The 22,337-nt window shown below is 51.6% G+C and overlaps 5 protein-coding genes across 5 annotated transcripts; 2 read left to right on the top strand and 3 right to left on the bottom strand.

Annotated features, from left to right (window-relative positions):
• Positions 1–46: 46 nt before the first annotated feature.
• ACET3X_006071 (uncharacterized protein) lies at positions 47–2,052 on the bottom strand (the record flags this gene model as incomplete). Its single annotated transcript, XM_069452242.1, has 3 exons — positions 1,785–2,052; positions 1,491–1,729; positions 47–1,431 (listed from the first exon to the last, which is right to left on the bottom strand). The coding sequence occupies exons 1-3, from the start codon at positions 1,937–1,939 to the stop codon at positions 47–49; spliced, it is 1,779 nt and encodes a 592-aa protein (XP_069306431.1). The 5' UTR covers positions 1,940–2,052.
• A 9,516-nt stretch (positions 2,053–11,568) lies between these two features.
• On the top strand, positions 11,569–14,984 carry ACET3X_006070 (uncharacterized protein; the record flags this gene model as incomplete). Its single annotated transcript, XM_069452241.1, has 2 exons — positions 11,569–12,237; positions 12,303–14,984. 2 exons carry the CDS (start codon positions 11,569–11,571, stop codon positions 14,982–14,984), a joined length of 3,351 nt encoding a protein of 1,116 aa, XP_069306430.1.
• Positions 14,985–15,530: 546 nt separating this feature from the next.
• On the bottom strand, positions 15,531–16,742 carry ACET3X_006069 (uncharacterized protein; the record flags this gene model as incomplete). Its single annotated transcript, XM_069452240.1, has 3 exons — positions 15,531–15,689; positions 15,795–16,305; positions 16,387–16,742. The coding sequence occupies 3 exons, from the start codon at positions 16,740–16,742 to the stop codon at positions 15,531–15,533; spliced, it is 1,026 nt and encodes a 341-aa protein (XP_069306429.1).
• Positions 16,743–16,993: 251 nt separating this feature from the next.
• On the top strand, positions 16,994–20,325 carry ACET3X_006068 (uncharacterized protein). Its single transcript, XM_069452239.1, has 3 exons — positions 16,994–17,266; positions 17,325–17,623; positions 17,674–20,325. Exons 1-3 carry the CDS (start codon positions 17,193–17,195, stop codon positions 18,786–18,788), a joined length of 1,488 nt encoding a protein of 495 aa, XP_069306428.1. The 5' UTR covers positions 16,994–17,192; the 3' UTR covers positions 18,789–20,325.
• A 495-nt stretch (positions 20,326–20,820) lies between these two features.
• Positions 20,821–22,307, bottom strand: ACET3X_006067 (uncharacterized protein; the record flags this gene model as incomplete). Its single annotated transcript, XM_069452238.1, has 2 exons — positions 20,821–21,648; positions 21,699–22,307. 2 exons carry the CDS (start codon positions 22,305–22,307, stop codon positions 20,821–20,823), a joined length of 1,437 nt encoding a protein of 478 aa, XP_069306427.1.
• Positions 22,308–22,337: the final 30 nt, after the last annotated feature.

The raw sequence follows: 22,337 nt of genomic DNA, 5'->3' as shown, positions 1-22,337 counted from the left end.
TTTGCAGTGCAGGCACACCTCAAAGCTTCCATGCGCGTCTTTGCCATCAATATGGCACCTTGGCTGCCATGGCTTCCCAGAATTCGCATCGCTTACCTCTACCGCCCTCCCAAGCAGTCGCATCGGCCAGACTGATCTGGTTACTGACACCCGGATCGCTATATATGTAATAGTACAAATCTTCTGTTGCTTGCACAAAGGACGGAACGCCTCCTGTAGCATTGAGATTCAATAATCTCGGCTCCTTCGCGTTCCACATTGGCCACGGGATGTCGCTCTCGCCATATCCAATTGCAGGTGGGACTGTGGAGTTTGCGACGCCACCCTTTGCGTCTTCTACGCTTATAATCGGCGAGTTTTTAATGACAAAATTTCCCCATATCTTCCGAAAAGCGTGCTTGAAGCTTTGGCCGGGCGTCAGACTTCCACTCCACAATGCTTGCAGATCATACCCATGGTAACTCGGGGGCGCGCTGAACTGATACTTCCAACCCTCCGGAAAGGCTGCAGCCGCCCAGTAACTAGGACAGACAAAGGCATACTCTGCGAAGACGTTGAAGAGGCGTTGCTGATTCCCCGTACCAAACTCACTCATGTTGAGCGCGGTAGGCACGCCTGTACCGGAAGTGGCGAAGCGCGTAACGTTGGGCTTCACGTCACTAGTGTCACCAGGGAACGAGTATGTTTCCTCTAAGCGACCCTTTTCGGAGGCCGAGAAACCGGGAAATGTCTTTTCCACATAGTCACGAAAATCCTGTAGTGTACGTGTCGTCGGTGGCGCGAGTGGTACACCTTCGTTCGCCATATTGCCGGATAAGACACGCTTTCCCTTTAGGGATTTGGAAAGCAGGGATTCGGAGAGGCGATCTTTAACAAAGGTGCCGTCCGTAACGGGCAGGAAGGCAAATGTACCGAAAGGTCCGGCTTCGGAAACCCTCGCGCTGGCATTCTGGAGAACGATGGTATCGGCTGCGCGAAGGCACTCGATGGTATCCTTTTCCAATGAGCACCCTGAGGCTTCGACGAATTGCGTGTATGCTGTTGTCGGTATTTCGTCATTGTACCTGTGCTGGGACGGTACCCATGGGCTTGCAGTGATGACGTTGCGGAAGAGGTTCCCTTTCTGCTTTCCACCATAAGCTTGGGCTTGGTAGAGAACAGCGCCTGCTCCTGCGCTCTCACCTGCCACTGTAACCTTACGAGGATCGCCCCCAAACTTTTGGATATGTTTTTGTACCCACTCCAATGCAAAGTTCATGTCGAGGAGTCCTGCATTGAGCGCACCGTAGTCCTTTACCTCGGAGCTTGAAAGGAAGCCGAAAGCGCCTAAACGGTATTGGATTATAACGCTTATGAAGCCATTGTGGTTCGTGGTCATGAAATCGCTCGGGTCTAGTCCAGAGGCACTAAACAGACCATACCCTCCGCCGTCTGGATGCTGTTAGCGGTGTGTTGATCGTAATTCGCACGTCGCAAATATGTTCACTCACGAATCCAAAAGAACACAGGTAGGTTCTTTGCGTTAGCCGGCGCATATACATTCAGAAACAAGCAATCTTCGTCTCCAATTGCAGAGGTGAAGCCATATTCAGCTGGTGTGTCTGAAGACGCACCAGTCTGTGGGCAAAACGGGGGGTCGCTGAGAGCTAATGTTGTGGTTCGATTGAGCGTTGGGGCCTGAGGAGCAGCAAACCTGAGCTTGCCTTGTGGAGGAGCGGCATATCGAATACTGCAGAGAATGGTTAGCTCTTCAAGCCGCAAGAGGTCTGTGGAAGACGACCCACCCTTTGAAGATATTGATGCTGGTGTTGGCATCATAACTCCCTTCGTAGACAGCGTAGCCTAGGTCGATCTTCGGAGCTTTCACAGCCCGCTGGATCGGCTCGGCGCTAGACCCCGCAACAAGCGCGATTGCGAACCCGATCTCCTTGACTCGCATTGCGCCTGTCGTCAAAAGTGCTATGAAGGAGTTTCCGGGCGAGTTTGGGAAGCTAGGGAAGTTGCTGCAGTCTGTTCAGCATGACGATTGAAAATGCTGGCTCGAGATTGTGGCAGCCAGCCAGCGGTCGCCTAACGCTAGAAATACGCATTATATTGAGTGCCTGACGGAATTGATTGGCGTCCTCGTACGGACCTCCTCCGTTTCGGTGCGTCTGCCGTCTCCCGCCCGCTGCAAGAGCCCCTAGCTAGCCACGGCGCAAATAACAAGCTACCTAGGTACCGGGCAGCAAAACAGTACACTTCCAAGGTTTGCACTCAGATTTCGGGTCCAAACTCACTTTAGATTTCTTCTGTCGTCGACTGCCATTTATTCAGCACGCGGGGTACGATCAGCGTCCGCCAAGGGGTAGCGCGGCATGGCATTTCCCTCAAGCAGTGTTTCGCGTATGCCCAGGTGGGCACTAAAAACATATTCCTTCTAACATGGCCAATTAGTCTGGAAATTTCCGGCGACTACCTCTGTATCCGCTTCCTCCCGTTGACGCTCCGAAAATCATTCTCAACCTGTTCCCATCAATTCACCAGAATCGTAGCAAGCGGTGTACCGTGGTCAGGCACGAAAGAATTATACACACCATATCGATACAACGCGTCCTGGGCCGGTCTATCTACCGCTGGCCCATCCTCTGTCAGTACACGACATTTCCCGCCGGGCTGGAAAGGTAGAAGCAGAGTGCTAGCGTGAGCGTGGGGAACATCGGGCACATAATAGAGGCCGACGCGTTCGCCTAGTATACTTGGGTTTCGCAGAGAGTGCCAATAGTTCCAATCATCTTGTGAGGTAAACTGCATGCCAGGTGTGCGCCATGAAAACAGGAGATAGGGTGGACAATCAATAACTTCATGCGGCTTCAAAGAACACATCGTCACTAACACAGCGGATATATTTGACAATAAAAACACGGCATTTTTACTTCACGTCGGATAACGCACTATTGATGAGCCATACGCCATATGAAAGGTGGCACTCCGGGCGCCGCCAGATTCAATGTCACCAAGGTGGTGATTATAGCATACACGATTCACCATTCTAAAACAAATCGAGCAAAATTAGAAAACTGTCCATGGTCGTCGTGCCACCTCACACACCAGGTAAGAAGGTCTATATTGCCTGGTAATTATCAAATCTCCAATACTAGTCACACGTCGAGTTCACACTTGGTCGTGGTGATGGAGCATCTGTCAATCGAAAATCCTCATATAAAAGCCTTCTGAGCCTTACGCTTACTTCCTCCCACACACACTCATATCGAAGGAAGTAGGTTCAAGGAGAGGAACCAGTTTAACTATCAACTTCCAATTACCAAATCAAAAACGCAATCCCAGCACGGACTTTCCAACAAAAGACCTCACCAACATCTCGAGAACAACATGTTTCCCGGTGGACGCTGGCGCTACCCTTATCAGGACTCACTTCAGGAGCCTTACTATGGTGGCGGGTTTTTCCCTGATCGCATGTACTGTAAGTGACGAGGTACACAGCACAATGAGACATTCGCTGACCTACTCTACTACCAGCGCATACTCCTGGCGCAGTGAGAGGCGACAGTCGTTACAACCGTGTCTTCGGAACTAGCTCAAGAAACTGGAGTTATACGGACAATGGAAGATATGGCAGGTTCGAGCCGTATGACAGGAGGGGCCCACGGAGGTTGAGGCGAGGATGGTGGGAGTAAAGAAATGACCAACGTACATACTATGGGAATGCTTGCGAGGAAATGATAAAAATCAACTAGTATTCATCTTTGATCAGAATGTGTTGTGTAGTCTATCCGTACAATCGCCACTACCAATCGTCCTTGGTGTGTCTCCCTATGTCCTCGCCTTCTTCTAGTGTTGTTTCGCAAAGGCGAATACATCTCGGAATTCAGTATACGAGATTAGCTTCACACCGGGTTTAGCGTTGTATTCGGCATAATTCTCTATCATCTCCACTTCATCGCTATCGAGTCGGTCTTCTTCGATAGGCAGATCCATAGTATCGCCGTTACCTGTAGTTATACGGGCGAAATACTGCACATGACCAGGTAGGTTCACCGACTTTGCTCTCTTGTTTATCGTTTCCTCAACGACGGGTGCAGACGACGGCGGCAACGGTATAGGTTCATGAGGCGACTGGTACGACTGTAGTCGTGAGGATGGCCGAGGAAGAGCTGGAGAGATGGTTCCATCTATACCGAGATTCAACAAATGGTCGTTCGAAGTTTCCAGAGGCAGTGAAGGTATATCTAACGTGGATGAAGGTGTAGCAGAGACCTTGACAGAATTCTGTGCAAGCGCTGATACATTTCCTTGGGTAGCAGGCACGTCTTCTTGAAGTCCACCCATCACACTGTCTTCATCATCCGCAGACGACTTTTCTTGGTTTTGTGGTAGATTCTGCGACTTTTTCGGAGGAAGCGTGGATTGTTCAGCTGGTACGTCGGGTTGCGTCTTTCCCAATGGCTTTCTGGATGTCAGAGTTCCTGGATTCCTTGCAGCCGATTGTCGAGTGGCTCGACGTGTGGTCATTTGAGGTCGGGTTTCAGCGTCGATGGCGGTATCATCCTGTGGTGAAGCTGGTCCATGATGTGGTTCTTGATCTTTGCGCTGTTCAGACTTCCTCGGGCGGCCGACTATACCACCATGTTTTCCCCGCTTGCGGTCCTCTGATTGGAGAGTTGGCTCACTCTTTCTCTTGTTGGACCGCCTCGAATTTGGAGGCAGCCTGTCTAGATTTGAAGGGACGGCATCGGCTTCAGCAGCAAGAAGGTACGCAGGAACAGACCCGGGATGCAAAGCTGCTTCCTCTTCCCCAGACTCTGACTTATCGACCGTTGTGGGAGGCGTTGCAACAAGACTGACTGGAAGCACGCTGGCCTCATCCTGAACTTCTTGCTGCCCCTCAGTTTCCCGGCTAAACATTGCAGGTGAGGGTGACTGAGCATTGTCAAGCGTTTCTTCATCTTCGGCGACAACCTTTGGTACTGGAAGTTCCTTTTTTTCCAGAGTCATCATGCTTGTTTGGACTTTCCCTCCCCGTTTTGGCTTGTTTGTCTTCTTCGATCCGGGTGTAGTATCGGTTCTAGGTACGTAGCGTCCATTTGGGCCGCGGATCTTACCGGCGCCCGCATCTCGTACTGGTGTCTCTAGTTCCAGGTCTCCAATCGGCTTGGAACTAGAGCGGTGTGACATGGAATCACCAACAGATGCTGACAACGAAGCACCAAGATCGTCTTGCGACATACCCTGATCAGAAGCTCCTTCGATTTGATGTATGTCAGACCGAGGCGATCCTGACTGGGGCATTGCTTGGCCGTCCAAGTCCGAGGTATCTTGCGCTGCGCTTTATTATCAGTATACTATAACGGAGGAAAGTGGGGGTAAGCAGAAGAGGTGATGGGTAACTCAAGGTAGTCAAGTGAAGTTCGTCAAGTCATGCGGTGATAGAGCAGTGCACATACCTATGGGTTTGTAGATATTCTGCGAAGAGGCTACTAAAGACGAAGGCTGCTTTAGCGTTACATCTTGTGTTTCTGAGTTCAGTGGATCAGAAGACTTTGCAAAAAGACTGGGTGGAGGAGGAACGGGAGTATGGCGTGTCGGGCGCGAATGATTTTGCATATCTGACTGATCGCTAACAGGTGTAGTAGTGCTTAAAGGTACTCGGGGCTCTGGTTCGAATGAGTCTGGAGAGTTGGGCATTAGCATGTGTAAACAAATGGCCTTGGATTTCAATTTGACCCACCGTTAGGCGTGGTGGACCCGTTGGGTGGTAGTCCAGTCAGGTGTGATTTCCTCTGCAGTCCGTCAATTGGATACATGACACCAGGAGCGGCTTCACCGCGCGCGTTATTTCGAACCATAGCTGATGACATTTGCTTGAAGTTCCTGTCGAAGAATGGCCACTTGTCCTGGGCTTTGTTGGTGAGAGATCGCACCCTGCGATAAGCCCTGTCCAATTTGCCGAATGCTTGCGCTGTACGGATCTCTGCTGTCGAAGAGCCATTCCACACGCCATTGAGGTAATTCTCCCACATCCATGTAGCGAGCTCAATGTCTTCCTGCAACACGCTCTCGCGAAGGTACTGGTGAATGTTCGCTAACGTTTCCAGATCGATGTGGCCAATTACTTCGTCAGGAAGCAATGGGTTTGGCTTTCCATGATCAGAGGGGTTGGACAGGGTATTGGAGTTGAGCGCCATGGTTGTAAAGCTGTTGTGGTATGAGTTGAAAATACCTGAGAAGAGCACTGACTATATGGCAGACAATTGCCCGGGATTTTGCGGACGCTGATAGCCAAGGTGAATGTGAAATCGGTGTTGTTCAAGAAGGTGGTGTAGTTTCTCGAGCTTTGCTATTGTCGCGCAATAAAGCAACGCCAGCGGTGAGGATTTTGACCGGGCTGTGGCCCGAGTCGGATAGCACTTGTGGCGCCTGCGCAGCGCAAATGACACGAGTGAATGCCTTTGTAAGAATCAAAATTTCTGCTATATAGTACCCTCGTAGCAAGTTTCTTGGATAAATAGACAGCTGGGTTGGTTCTGTGCAGGAAGTGGGGAGTGAGATGGTGACGGCGAAGGTACCTGGGGAGCCCGTGCCCGATCCTGGTGTTCCAGAAATTCCGTAGCTTCGATGGAACCTTCAGCATAGCACCAGCCTCATCATGTGATAAGGGAGTCGCCACTGACAGCAAACCATGCGGCAATACGTCATCTAATTCTGTATGCTGTAAGATTCTTCTGTGCTTCTCGGATATTTCACATGCAACTTGCTGGCGTTTCATGCCTCGAAGATCGATGGGTGCCCAGGTGTGCAGAAAGGACTGGCGATCGCTCGGAACTTTTTCCGCCACTCTCAACCTTGGAACACAGCCTTGAAAGCTTGCAACGCGATCCTTCAATAATATAGTAGTAAATACACTCACACGGCAATATAAGTCAAGCGTGGTGAGGAATATCCAAACAGCTCACTTTGGATCTTACCTAGGCCCCGGGGTACTCTCAAGCGAACCTAGGTACCAAACATTCCGTCAGACAGCGACGTCCAGCATTCAATATCTACGTCCGTGTTCAATTTTCGTTGCGAATACTACCACACGCAGTATAAAGCTCTTCTCCCCAGTCCCCCATGTAGCCCTCCGGCATCGTCGCGTCCCAACCCTGTTCCCAGGCCGCTTGCTTCCAGGAAAGCATCGTCCTCGATACACTGAAGAGCAGCGGCCAAGCGCTTTCCTCCAATTCAATGCCCTGCGGCAACGCACCAAGTATCGGTTCTCTGAGCACGTCGTCACTGACTGAAAGCACGTCGAGCTCGTCAGCGTGATCATGCATTCGTAAGTAAAGATGCTCGTTATGGTACCACAGATTGCAGATAATGCGAAGACAGCCTTCCAGGGTTAGGTGGCCATTGACGCTGATGATCTCGCCACCCCAAAACATATGCTGGTCTTGAGTCTGGTTCGTTCGCTGCGTTATCTCGCCTGTCCTACCGCTTTCGCCCGAAACGCCACCTCTTCTACTGAATGAATCGCTGAATGAAACGATGGACCACCTCTCAGCCTCACACAAGTCTGGTGTTGACGTGAAGAGTTTGCCCATATCAAGGGGACATGTATTCGTGTCTCCTTCCAACCACTTCAAGATACATGGCTTGCCAAAGATATGACCGCATGGACGAACTAGAACGGGCGCGTGGTCTATCCCAACATAGTCTTCTCGACATATGGGGCAAGGACCTGCTGCTGAGCAGATCATGACGGGTACCAACTCATTTAGGAATAGTTCACGAGTGGGAAGTAGCTGGTTTGCGGGCATTTGGTCTGCCTACGATTGTGATTCCAGTGGGGAATTTGCTAGGTAGGATGTACAGCAGTGATAGGGGCGGAATATCTTATATCAAGATGGTGCAGAAACGTCCACGGGGTGGGAGAACACCCGGAAGACAGCGCTCGTGACTTCTACGGATTGCTATGAGGTGCTGCTCTAGGTGAAACTCCGCGATATGCTACGCAGTTTGTAATGCGGTTAGCTCGAGCAACACGTCTGAGTATGCGAAGGCTAATGAACGATAGATCCATCTCCATGGGGTTCACTAAGCTTACAACGCTACGACACACGAAATCTATACTCGAGATGTTATAAAGTCACTTTTCCTGCCGAAAGATGTCCTTGACCTCCGCGATTAATGCCACTGCTATTCACTTCCTGATTTTTTTCACCCGCTCGCACCCCTTCTGTAGATCTGCGCGCCGCTTTCGAGACATATAGAAGCCACTAGAAATGGCTGAGCAGCATATCTTCACCGACTCTTCTTTAATTGATAGTGTCTTCATTGACTTGTGGCACGCTGGCATAGTCTGAGTGAGGCTCTGCACACAAGTTGAACGAGGTTGCAATTTTATTGGTGGACGTCGCGGGACCGGCACGTTATCTGACTGCAATTCAGTCGTGGTTACAAGCTTCCAAATAATCTTCGGAGAACGCAAACGAGCGGCCAGTGGTGGTGACGATTTTGACTGTGAGTTTAGTCTTCTTGCATGCCGCGGCCACTGAGATTGCAGGGGTTCGAGATCTTTCTCAACTTCTGGGCAGTCACTTGCTACAACCCAGGCTGCCTTTTGATTCGACGATTGGATCTTAAAGTGTGTTGTCGGAGCGGCGATAGCAGTTGGCCCCTGCTCCGCAATAATGCTCCAAGTCTCTTTGCGAAACCATTGCGCTACGTAAGACATGGATACATCGCAGTACTCCTTTCCTCCAGCATTGTCAGCCAAGGTTTGGTCTGCCCAAATCTTGCGCATCAAGAGGTGCGTGCCTGGTCTCGTCTTGTCCTGAGGGTTAATGACACTACCGAACATGAAATGTTCCCAGCCGTAGCCCCATTCTGTTTCTGGATAATCAACGCGGATATACGGCTCATTCAAGTTGCCTCGTCGCAATATGCCTATAGCATGAACCATCTCGTGCACAAGTGTCGTGGCGAAGAGAAAATCGTGCCGAAATTGCGCACACCGCGATGCCGTTTGGTACTCAGCAGTGGAATAGTAATCACGAAAGTAGTCTGCCAACTCGATTTTGCAAGAATATCCCCGCTGGAACGCCGGACAACATGACGTGGCATGGCTTGGCTTTGCAGCATCGCGCATCGTGCGGGCATATACTCGCTTCGCAGGCGGTCGAAATTGGAAGGAAACGCTGTGTCCGATGCTATGCAATGCTCCACGCACTCCGGCCAGGTATTCATCGTGTTTCTCCTTGGACACTCTCGCCAGGGGATCTGAAAGATAGGTCTTGCGTGTATTTCCGACGGTGCCAGTTAGTTCTCGTCCGTACAACAGCGGTACGAAGAAAGTAAGGAGAGTATCGTGGCTAATGAAATGCGAGGCTAGCTGCAGCATCTGCCGCATCGGCCCCTCACTGTCAAACGAACGGAACGCTGCATGAACAGGGTTATCTAAATTTCCAAGTGGAACACTATCGTCATGTAGAAGCTTGAAGCGATCGTTTCTATTGCATGCTGCGATGAGGCCATTGATACCGGTACTGGTTTCTGGGGCGAAGCGCTTCTGTTGCAGCGGCGCGTGTTCTGTCATGGTTCGCGGATATGGGTTTGGTGTTTGCACACCTACATTCAGGGAATTCCAGCGAAGTATACGCCTCAGAGATAGAATTATGCGAGACAGTCAACGCTAACACAATGACACAAAGCCACGAAACAGATAAGCGACATGAGTAATGAGCGAAGCAAGTGTAGAATAGAACAATGCCGAAACAGCACATTGTGCCAAGAGGTTCGAGAAGAGACGTTGAGAGCTTCAGTGGCAGATTGTGAAAGGAGCCTGATCACTGTGAAGCCCGTGGATATTGACATGGAAAGTCACAACTGATCAACGCTTCTTTAATCGAAGATTCCGAAGCGTAGTGTAGCATAATTGCGAGGCTAAGGCGGAAGATGGACAAAAGCCGTTCTGGCTGTAATATGAGAGGTGAGCAGCCCAGCTAGTCCCTACATTGTTTACCACACAATGATAGAGTGTGCCACGTAGCTGGTAAATCGCTTAGTAGACCTGTTCATCCCCATTTCAAAAAGCCAAAGGACAGGTAACGATACCTTGACGACCAATAAATTTGTGACGTTGAGTATCCATGGTGCTGCGAATAGCTTCAAACTACTCTGTGCCGAACTGATCGTGTTGGTGGACCGCACCTGCCATAAGCAACGGGTAACGACGACGAAGAAACCGCATCGAAATCGTGCCGAAACTGATACCACTGATTATACGGAAAGAACTATATCAATCGAGTGCGAGCCTGCTTCGTGCAGCAATCAGCGTTGTGATGTCGCATGATAGAGAAAGTGAGAGGCCAGACAGAGCCAAGCAGATGCGCCGTGGAACTTGAAGCTTGGCGTCACGTGCTAACGTGACTAGTTCCAGCGTGTTCTTGACGCGATTGCCCCACTGTTTTAGTCTCACAAGCTGCCGCCTAGTGCCGCCTTTCGCTGTTTACATCGCATCTCCCCTCCCTCACTATGATCCATGCTAACGGCGGAGAGCTGGCCCGTACCTCCATTGTGGTCACGCTTTTTACAAGCTGCACATACCTGCAGGTAGCTACTGCCTGACGCGTCAACTTCGCTTCCAACATACGTCAATACATGCCCACAGCGCTTCGCATATGGTTACTTTTTGGACATGGATTGGGACGATTTCCAGCGACGGGTCAGGGACGTGCGTCCGAACCAGGAGCTCAAAGCGCGTAGGTGCTGGATCGGTGTACTCGATCACCGCAAGTCCGCCGACGATTTCCTTGAGGAAACTGATTTTGTATGGATGATCGGTCACAGCGTAAGTTCCAGACCCGTACGGTATATGTAGTGATGCATCGACAGCATCCGCTGACACTATCTTAGAAAATCCCCATGCAAAAGATACAGAAAACATATGAAGAGCGACACAAACTTGCAGGCATTCGCATCGGCTTCAAAGGTCGCGTGGTCAATGAAAGCGACCTTGTTCAATCTTTCTTGCTACCGGGCGAAGACCTGGTAGTCTTTATTGCTGTAGACCCGTCAAACAGAACGATGTATCAAACGCGCGAAGCACCGTTATCCGAGCAACAGCCAATTCGAGCCAGTGTCGCAAGGCAGGATACTCCGGCTAGTGGCCATGTTACGCAAACAGCAAACGCTCATGCCGGTCCCGAAACAATGGGAAGAGACTTGCTAATTGAGACTCCTGTAGTTTCCTTCAGCCCATCCCAAAGTGTATTGGGACATTCGGTATCCTCTTCCAGATCAAGTCTTGCTCTATTGTTGACGCCAAGATATGTCAGTACATTGAGTAGCGTCTCGCCTGTGAAGGAGCCAACCAGGCACCCGTCATGGTACCAACCACCATATCCTGCTCTACAACCTGTTGCGGACGAGCTGTCTGAGCCACCATGTCAATCTGACAGTGTACTAAACACACCACACCTTTCAGCGAACGCGTTGCGCGCGACGAACTCCCTGGAAACTACTGCTGCAGACGTGGATAGCGGAACACACACTACCATAACAGAGCGTTCAGAGGAGCATCCAATGGCAATGAACAACAACAATCAAGGAGCCTCAGAATATTCTGATACCAGAGAAGACGAGCAGTCTTCTGTGCCTTTGCGGAATACATCAACTTCTCAAACTGGTGATGGTGAGCCGCAAAGTAGCTTTGACCCAAGCAAGATATTCAGAAGGGACGTTTGCCCAGAAGTGAGTATCATAGAAGAGCTAGGTTCTATTGACCGATCCATCCGCTCAGTCATCGAGTTACAGGATCCTGACGCTCTGGAGGCTGGTGTCTTCACGTCGCTCAAGATTCTGGGGCATTTGAGGGAGACATTCTCTCAATATTCCACCTCGAACGCAGAAGCTGCATTGTGGGTACAAGATGTTAACAAACTGGTTCCTCAATCGGAGCGAACACGCACTGTGGTCGGTGTGGTGGGCAACACAGGAGCTGGGAAAAGCAGTGTTATCAACGCTATACTTGACGAAGAGCGTCTTGTTCCGACGAACTGCATGCGCGCTTGCACTGCAGTGGTGACTGAGATTTCGTGGAACAGCAGCATCGACTCGTCGTCCAAATATCGCGCCGAGATCGAGTTTATCAGCCAAGCGGACTGGGAGAATGAAGTTACGGTTCTCTTGCGAGAGTTTCTTTCCGAGAATGGTACACTTTCGCGTGAGGCGCAGGATCCCAATTCCGATGCTGGCATAGTAAGTGATATCATTGTACGGACTGCATGTGAGACATACACTGACTTCGTATACGTACCTTTCAGGCATGGGCGAAGTTTCATTCCGTCTACCCTTCGATCCCCAAGGACGCTTTGAGCGAGTGTGATGTCCCTTCGCTCATGTCCAGACAATCTGTTGTCGACGTGCTCGGGACGACGAAGAGTATTCAGGCAGCTCGACCGCAAAACTTCTACCAACAACTCCAGCGTTATGTTGATAGCAAAGAGAAGATCTCCAAGAAAGATAAGAGCAAGGAAAAGGCATGCAAGTCAGCTGTCCAGATGGAGTATTGGCCGTTGATCAAGGTCGTGAAGATCTATACGAAGAGCGATGCCCTATCAACAGGCGCCGTGGTTGTGGATTTACCAGGTATCCACGACAGCAACGCTGCGAGAGCTGCTGTTGCTCAGGGATATATGAAGCAGTGTACTGGCCTGTGGATCGTTGCCCCAATCAACCGGGCTGTCGACGACAGGGCTGCCAAGACCCTCCTTGGGGACTCTTTCAAACGGCAGCTCAAGTACGACGGCGGCTTCTCTGGCGTCACATTTATCTGCTCGAAAACTGACGACATTTCAATTATGGAGGCGACTGAAAGTCTTGAACTTGAAGAGAAGGTTGCGGAGTTTGAAAAACAAAGAAACCATTGCAATGAGCAGATCGAGCAGTTTCAGAGCAAGGTTAAAGACTTGACCGAATCGCAAAAGATCTACAACATTGCAATGTCAAGCGCAGGCGAGGACATTGAGCTCTGGGTGGAATTACAGGAGCAACTGGAGGAGGGAACCCCGGTATTCGCACCGTTGCCAAAGACCCACAAACGCAAGAAGGCTGGCTCAAGCACGCAGCCACACAAGAAGAGACAGGTCTTTGATGACGATACGGACAACGATTTCCCGGAGTCCAATGACGATGAGTCGGAGAGTGATAATGAAGTGACGTTCCAGGCCGAGAGAACACGTTTATCCAAGGCTGATATCAAGGAAAAGCTCAAGGAGCTGAGGGAAATGAAGAAGAACATTGGACGTGAATTGACAAAGATCAACCACTCTGTCAATGAGTTGAAGACCCAAATTCGTGGGCTGAAAGCAAAAAAAGACGAGATCGATGCAAGCATCCGCCGTGTCTGTATTGCGGGCAGAAACCACTACTCCAAGTCCGCTATCCAGCAAGACTTCGCTACAGGTGTCAAGGAAATCGACCAAGAGAATGCAGCCGAGGAAGACGAGGATAACTTCAACCCCGACGAAGAGATGCGTGATTATGACCAGGTAGCTAGGTCGCTTCCAGTCTTCTGTGTCAGTAGCCGAGCGTACCAGAAGATGTGCGGTCGCTTACAGAAAGATGACGCGGTACCAGGGTTCGTCACTCGGGAGGAGACGGAAGTCCCGCAGCTCCAAGCTCATTGTAGGAAGCTTACTGAGGCCGGGCGCATTCAGACCAGTCGGGCATTCTTGACGAGTGTATGCCGTATGTTGAACACCTTCAGTATCTGGACGTCGGATGACGGGACTGGTTTGAAGATGACAAGCAAGGAGAAGCAAAAGCAAGTCATCTACTTACAGCAGCAGTTAAACGCGTTGACAGACGGGTTGGAGAGAGCAATTTCTGCTTGCATCAAAGAGATGCAATCAGAGTTGCAGTCTCAGATCTTTGATAAGTGTCGAGACCTCGTGGAGGAGGCTAAAAACATTGCGCCAACGACAGCATCTGCTTGGGGTCACAAGGATCAAGGCGGTCTCATGTGGGCATCATACAAGGCTGTTGTTCGACGTAACGGTGTCTACCACTCCGCAGCCGCTGGTCACCGTGACTTCAATGCCGATCTTGTCAATCCTATCATGATAAAACTGGCAGCAGGCTGGGAGCGAGCCTTCCAGGTGCTGCTCCCAAAGGCCGTTGACAGGTACATCGGAAACTCAAGCACACTTCTACGTGGGTTCCACGAGGTCATCGAAGAGCGCACGAAGAACAACGGTGTCAGTTTGGCCAACCTCTCAGTCTTAAAGACACAGATCGACAACTTCGAACAGCTCTTCAAAGATCTTGGAGGTACCCTCCTTACCCAAATGACGGAGCTTCAGCGTGAAGCAAACCGCGATTTCACACCCTGTATTGCAAGCAACATGCTTACCGCCTACGACGCGTGCACCGAGGAGTATGGCAAAGGATCGTACAAGCGTATGAAAGAGCATATGGCAAATCACGTTGATCGGGTGCGACACAGCATGTTTGATGACGCAATCGACACTGTCTTTAAGCATCTTAACGACGGCTTATGCCAAGCACTGCAAAAGTCGATGGTGGCTAAAGCCGACGAGATCTTTATTCTTATCAGCAGGGACTACAATCGGGTGCTTGGTGGTGTGACTGGGAGCCAGCCTCTTTGTTTGCAGTCGAAGGAAGAGTGTCAACTCAGATCAGAGATCAGAGAAATCTTGGAGGGCGTTGCTGCGCAGTTCGAGCCGATCGCCAATGGAGACATTGCATCAGAGGAGGCTCCCAAGACGAACGGTACGGGCAGTGAAGGAGAAGAGCGCATCGACGTCGACATGGAGGATGACCGCAGTATCTTCGACTTCGTTTACGAATCCATTGAGGATGCCGTCGATGGAGCTGATTCGACGCATACGCAGCCACCTGATGGGAGAGAGGAGGACGACACGGGCAAGAAGCATGCTGAGTTGCGTGCTACAGTTGAGGACGACGTAGATGAGGAGATGTAGGTCTTCTCGCAGCCTTGGCAACATGGCGACATGTTAGCTATTGGTGACCGTACTGCTTTATGAGGCGCTCCATTATACCCCTGGCGTATGTTGATTTCTTGAGCGGGTGTTCAAAATGGATTCTAATTCACCTTTTGACGAGTTGATCTGATGGGCTTCGCATTTACAACTTGCGGCCACACGTAGGGAGGTCTGGGAGGTCTGGGAAGTCTGCTCCCCGGACAAGCGTTCGAGGAGCAGACGAGGAATCTTCTTTGCCATTTCGATCGGTGCTTCTCCGGCACCTTCAGCTACCCCCATTCGTGGGCCGTTCGGAAGCATGGATATCTGTAGTAGTATGATACCAATGCACTTCTTCACTAGTCGTTCTGAAGGCTTGTGCACTCGTGAATGTGATCCCAACAGTGCATGCGATATACTGTACTTTAAGACCAGAGTATGCTACCAGTCTATTGTCTGTGCGCTCCTGAGCGACTGACTGTCGTTTACCAAAACCCGAAAACGCCGCGTCGTTATGCCTTTATGAATACCAACATACTGCCCCATCTAATCATCCCACTCCTCGTCCAGATTGTCTATCAGCCTATCTTCATCTTCATTCCTGCGTCCCCTCCGCCCGCTGTCCTGGCCGAGCGAGACGCGACTGTAGCCCCTGCGGGAAGGCATAAAACGCGCACACGAGGAGGTAAGGATGATGAACATGTCCTTCACGATGTCAGCAACACCAACAAGACATTTGTACACGTGTCATCACCACCGGGCGCTACCACGACTACTGCTCCTCCTGCAAAAACACCGGAGTAGACTTACAGAGAAGAAGCGCCAGATGCCCGCCCACATGGCGTAGTTGGGCAGCTGTCGCCATCCGCGCTGGTGCATGACTGTGCGCTGGTAGACGCAACCACCAGCAAAGTATACGAGCACGGCGATCATTACAATGACTCCAAAGACACCACCGGGGCCTAGAGCTTGGGTGTCCTGATGTACGCCACCACATGCGAAAGGTGAGCGGCCCTCGAAGAAGTATGAGCAGTCGTCCACTGCAGCGACAAAGGATACACTGGTTTTCGCCAGCGGGTCGTTGTCACAGAGCAGAGAGATGATGGTAGTCTTGCGACGCTCGGCCTCCTTCTTGGGTTTCTTCTTGTCGCCGCCATCCTTGTCGTCATCGTCATCGTCGCCTTCGATGATCTCGCGGCTATCTAGAGAGGTGGGCTCGAGCGTGCGCTTAGACTTGGACGACAGCGAGGGGCAGAGCGAACCGCCGGTGTAGTTTAGAATGAGTTTGCGACCGCGAAAGATGGGCTCCGAGTTCTCGAGACTGGAAATCGTAGGCTGTTAGCATTGCGCCTCTGTAAATCCTTGTCCCCATCTTTCCCCACTGTGTAGATTGCCGACTCACCCTATCGCCCATTGCTTGTCGCCTCTTTCGTAGAATGCACTGACGTTCTTCCACAGTCCCTTGTCCAGATCCTCCACCTTGTCCAACTCCTCGACTACCGGTCCGCAGAAGTTGATTGTGAAGTTGGCATTGTAGTCGTAGCCCTTGGCATGCCAGCTGCCCTCGTCGCCCTCCTTCTTGCTACTCTTCTTGCCATCTGCTTCCGATGGTGGCAGGCGCCGCATGGGGTTTAGGTCGAAGAAGCGCTCGGATGTGGGCGAGATGACGGTACATGGCTTGAGCTGTTTGTCCGAGGCGGCCGCTGCAAATGGGCCCGATGCTGCCAGAAGCAGGAGCGAGTAGATTAGAGATATCATCGCGTAGTTGATGATTGGCGTACTACGCAATGCGAGGGTCGAGGCGTGGTGACGGTGAAGGTGGAGATGATACGATTGTTCATGTTCGCAACACGTAGGCTTCCGGCGCCGCGCCTCCATCCATGTCTGAGGTGCCTTGCAGCGGCAGGAACCCTGGGCGGTAAGGCCAAATGTGGTTAGGGCGGCCAAGACAGCGTGTGCGCGTCATTACGGCTGCAATGGATTCCGACGTCCTCCCCATCGTCTGATGTGCTCAGCCTCAGTCATTGCTCTATAAGACTGCATCCGTAGTCGTCTTTGGTTCAGGCGGCGCGACCATTACTATCGGTGGAGACACGAATTGAGAGACGGAACCCTTGTTGTCAAGACGCGACCGGACCCCTATTCGTCGAACTCGCTCACTTTGCGACTTTAGCCGCGTAGAGAACGCGACAGGGCATAATCGAAAACATGGCCAAAACAAAGACTGACAAGGCGACCAAGTCCATCGCCGAGGAACCTCATGGTTATGAATTTCTAGGACCGTGAGTTCATCTACACATGCTGCGCGCATTGACGACCACGCTGCTAACCACACTTCAGCCCGGGAGCTTTCATCATCTCCTTCGGCCTTCCATTGTTGGTCTATGTCTTCACATTCCTGTGCAATGACATCTCTGGATGCCCCGCCCCTGTTCTCCTCCACCCGCACAGCTTCAGCCTTGAACAGCTGAAGAAGGAGGTGGGATGGCCCGGCTTCGCTGGTCTGCTCAACACCCAAGCTTTTCTTGGTACCCTGGGTTACTACTTCCTGAGTCTGGCTCTTTATCGATTCCTCCCGGGCCAGGAAGTCGAAGGAACAGAGCTTAGGAGCGGTGGGAGGCTCATGTACAGGTTCAACGGTATGCTCTGCTCACCGCCATCTTTTTTCTCCCAAGCTAATAGGATACAGCCTGGAACTCTGCTATTTTCATCATGACTCTTCTTGCCGCTGGCACCATCTCTCACGGTGCCGAGTTCCCCGTCTGGACCTTCATCACTGACAACTACGTCGGCATCCTAACGAGCAACATCCTCATCTCCTACTTTTTGGCCACTTACTGCTACGTCGCTTCTTTCAGCGTCAAGCATCCCAAGGATCCTAACATGCGCGAACTTGCTGCTGGTGGCCGTACCGGCAACATGCTTTACGACTGGTTCATTGGACGTGAGCTGAACCCCCGTGTCAATCTGCCCATTTTTGGTGAGGTAGACATCAAGGCTTGGTGCGAACTTCGCCCGGGCATGCTTGGATGGATCATTCTGGACCTCGCTTTCATCATGCAGCAGTACCGCAACTTTGGTCGCGTCACTGACAGCATCATCATCGTCACCGTCGCCCACACAGTTTACACTTTCGATGCGCTGTACATGGAACCCGCCATCCTTACCACCATCGACCTGATCGCTGATGGCTTCGGTATGATGCTTTCCTTTGGCGATCTTGTCTGGGTCCCATTCACCTATTCCATCCAGACCCGCTACCTGTCCATCTACCCGGTTGATCTCGGTCCCATGGGAGTTGTTGGTGTGCTGGCCGTTCAGGGCATTGGCTACTACATTTTCCGCTCCGTAAACAACGAGAAGAACCGTTTCAGGACCAACCCCGAGGACCCACGTGTTAAGCATCTCAAGTACATCGAGACTGCTGCTGGTTCCAGACTTCTTGTCAGTGGCTGGTGGGGTATGGCGCGTCACATCAACTATCTCGGCGATTGGTTCATGAGCTGGAGCTACGTCCTTCCTACCGCCATGTCTGGCTACCTCATCAAGAACGCTGCACAGTCCCCCATCACTGCCACTCAAACCGATGCCTACTTCTTCAAGGGCAGCTACGGCAAATACGTCGTGCCTGGCGAGGCCAAGGGCTGGGGTATGATCTTCACCTACTTCTTCATGGTGTACTTTGCCATTCTGCTCATTCACCGCGAGCGTCGCGACGAGGAGAAGTGCCGCAGAAAGTACGGAAAAGACTGGGACCGATATGTCGAGCTTGTTCCATGGAGGATTGTTCCCGGCATCTACTAGAAAGTCTTGTTAGGACTTTTAAGGACATGGGAGGAGTAGGGTGTAACGCTACCGCACGCTGCGGTTGAAGACGTACATCCGTTACATTTTTGTTGTGTATTTGTATTAGGAAATTTTGGGATGGAATGCTACCGCGAGATCGGTTGAAGACATACATCCACATGGGCTCAAGGGTCGGAACAAAAAAGGTTGCAACGCTATCGCAAGGACGATTGAAGACGTGCGCCAAAATATCGGGGATACGTAGAGGGGCATGTAGCGCTATCGCCATTGAGCGATCGAAGACGAACATGCCAATTATATAATGTTTATTATACGTCTCGCAAGGAAAACTCATGAGTGTAAAGAGAAGTTGAAAATTACTACACTGATCCTCTAGATGACGCTGACCAGCAGCAACAAATCAGACACGGCATTCTAAGCAACCATAATCATATCGTTCGTAAAACGTAGGAACAAAAACGGTAAATCATAATCTTGTAGCGAAAAACGTTGAATGATGATGGTGACCATCATCAACATCATCGCACTGCAGCACCCTTGCGATACGTCCGAGTCTTCTCATCCCACCCATCGTCCCCCGATCTCCTGCTACCTCCATGGCTCCTCCGCTCCTTACTTCTTCCGTCATAGTCGCTCTTACTCCTCGTGTCAGCATACTTCCTGCCCCCATATCCACCTAGCACCAGACCCGCTGCAGTGCCCAACCCAGGGAAGATCGCATCCCCAATGATGGTGCCTGCGCCTGCGCCGAGGAAGGTATCTCTGGTCTTGTGTTTATCCTCGTGTGCTTTGTCGTAAGAGTAAGATTTCTTAGGTTTGTGTCTCCGGTGGTCGCGATCGTGATCACGGTCGCGGTCGCTGCGGTCGCGGTCGGAATCGTAATCGCGGGTTGAGTGGCTGCGGTGTCGACCATGGTGTCTGCTACTGCTGTGGCGGGGTGGAGAGTACTCGTCGGAATCCGACATGGAGCCCAGACTTGTGCTGCGATCTGAGTCTTGGTCTGCGAAGCGCACATGTGCGGGTTGTGAGTGGCTTCTGTAGTGTTGGAGGGGAGCGCCTAGGTATCCGTTGTTTTGAGGCGGTGCTTGCTGTGGTTGTGGCATCGGCCGCTGATGAGAGTAGTAGCCTGCCGGTGGTGTTTGTGGGTATGGCGCTGTCATCGCTTGAGCGCTCTTCTTCTCAGGGTAGGGTTGGTACTGTTGTTGAGGTGGGTAACCATGTTTGTTTTGCTGCGGTTGCTGAGGGTATGCCGAATAGGAGGGAGGAGGCGTGTTTGCGTACGCAGGATTTTGAACGTTTGGTTGCGGGTGATGTTGCGCAGGTGGTGTTTGATACTGTGGCGGCTTCTGTGGCTGAGACGGATATAGGTGTGGTGGGTGACTGCCTGGCAGTTCTTGCGCAGCCTGCGTCCCGAGATAGTATTCTTGAGCCGCCATCTCTGATGACTACTGTAGATTTCGTGCAAACAAAACTGTCACTGCTGAGACGTGGGAACAACGCTACAACTGATGGTGTTATAAACGTATGTTTAGGAGATGGTGCAACCCGTAAGAGGTGATAAGATCACAAGGCCTTGGCTAGATAAATACCAAGAGCGCGTGCATCTGTCACCAGCCCATACAGAGTACGCCGTTTGTACGTCATTTGATCAACGGATCTGCTTTGGGTTGCTTAGCATGCAGCTCGGCCTGTCCGGGGAGCTCGGCAAGCTTGTCGGCGCGAGGCTCACAGGAGGGCAGATCTATGACAAAATCCGGAGGGGAACGTCCATGAGTTTCGGTCGCGCAGCAGCAAGCTGACGTGATGCAAAAACAATGGAAAAGCTTTGACTCGGAGTGAGTTTATGGATACGCTATAAGATAGTGGTAGATGAAGTGGCCGTGGGCCGTTGGGGTATCATGAAAATGCGTCTTCCAAATTGTGGATGTTTGACGCAACGCCACGCGCCAAGAAAGAATGAGCAAACTCCCGCTCCAATGAGCGTTTTCAACCACTCTGCTTATGCATCGCATGAAACTGGGCAAATTTCTCAGGATTTCGTCGCCACACCTGTAGTCACAAGCGGAATGTTCTGCGCTTCGGCATCGTCTTGCTGGACCCCATAATTCCTACGCATGGGCACGCCTTCGACCTTCTTAACATTCTTGCCTTCGTGCCACATCATGATGCCGGCAATGCCTGCCACTATGCAGCCCAGCGCAACGAAGAGACCCGTGGCCCACGATGGCCTTTCGATGCGGTTGTAGTGCCACATGTAAAAACACAGGACGATCTGGAAAAAAGTGTTCCATACATTGTTCCAAATGACGAAATCCATCTTCCAACTCTTAGTGGGCGGCGCGCGAATCGCTGTGGGGGGTGGGTCTGGGATCGCCTTGACGGGTATTGGTACAGCTGGATCTTCGGGATCGACAACGGTCGCATCTGCTTCGTCAGGCAACCGATCTGAGCCCGGAAGTCGAAACCATCCCCGATGTATCCCAGCAAGGCGTCGAATGCCCATCTGTTTGCGCTTGGATCCACCAATCCTCCAGCATGCCCAATAGTATAGATCGCGGAACCGCCAAGGTGCTAGACCAAACCCTGTGACGCAGAAGAGTGCGTTCAAGATTTGTGAGTCGTACTCGACCCACTTCCGACGCGGAGAATTGATGTCGTCACAGGTGGGTGTGCACATGGCGGGTGCGGTGTTGCAAAGGAGGAGGAACAGCATACCGCCCCAAGCAACAATGTTCAGGCTGTAGAGTGTGATGAGGAACCCGGCGGGTGTCAGGAACCATTTCCAGAAGCTCTTGAGACCGATCATGAACGACTGCGTCCATGGCAGCTTAGGAGGCGGCACGTAGCCATTGGCGTACTGTCTCACTATCAGTAAAGTCATGGAGGGGAGAGCGTAAGAAGACGTACATGTCCCGAGGACGTTCTTTTTGGCTGACGCGGCCTGTCATCGTCAAGGTGTTCTGTCCCAGTCTCGGAACTATGCTTCGATTGTACGCCAGTGGTGACACGCTCGTCGTGTCCGTCGTACGCCGCTCCTTGTCGTGTATCCTCTTCGGCCAAAGCGGGAAACGTCTCTGTGTTCAACGCATTACTTGACGAGACTTTGCGCTGACCAGTGAGGTACGGGCGCTCAGATTGCTCTGTAGGAGATGCAGCATTGGTGGAGGTACGCGACTGCTGTTCGGCCTGGCTTGCTCGTGAGCTTGCTCTCTTCCGTTGCATATCCTCATTCCATCCATCAGAACCAAAAGAGCCCTTTCGAATGTCTGATAGTGAGGGGGCTTTGGCAGCCGTAGTTCCAGTGGCGGCCCACATGCCAGGCGGAGGATTCACGTCCATGAGCTTTCCGGTGGCGGTACGAATTTTGTTCGAGACAATCGAAGCATTGGTCGAGGTTCGTTCGCGGGTCGTCGTGGAGGGTGACTCTGCAGCAGGGCTCGATGCATTGGGGTTGCGAACGCCTTCAGGCTGAGGGAACGGCACTGGCGTTGGTACGCTGCCATTTGGAGAAGCCATTGTTGGTGGAGGCAGGTCGCAAGTGCGCGC

Source organism: Alternaria dauci, chromosome 5, assembly GCF_042100115.1.
Source record: "Alternaria dauci strain A2016 chromosome 5, whole genome shotgun sequence".
Lineage (NCBI taxonomy): Eukaryota > Fungi > Ascomycota > Dothideomycetes > Pleosporales > Pleosporaceae > Alternaria > Alternaria dauci.
Note: the sequence above shows the minus strand (reverse complement) of the source record. Positions and strands in the feature narration are given on the sequence as shown.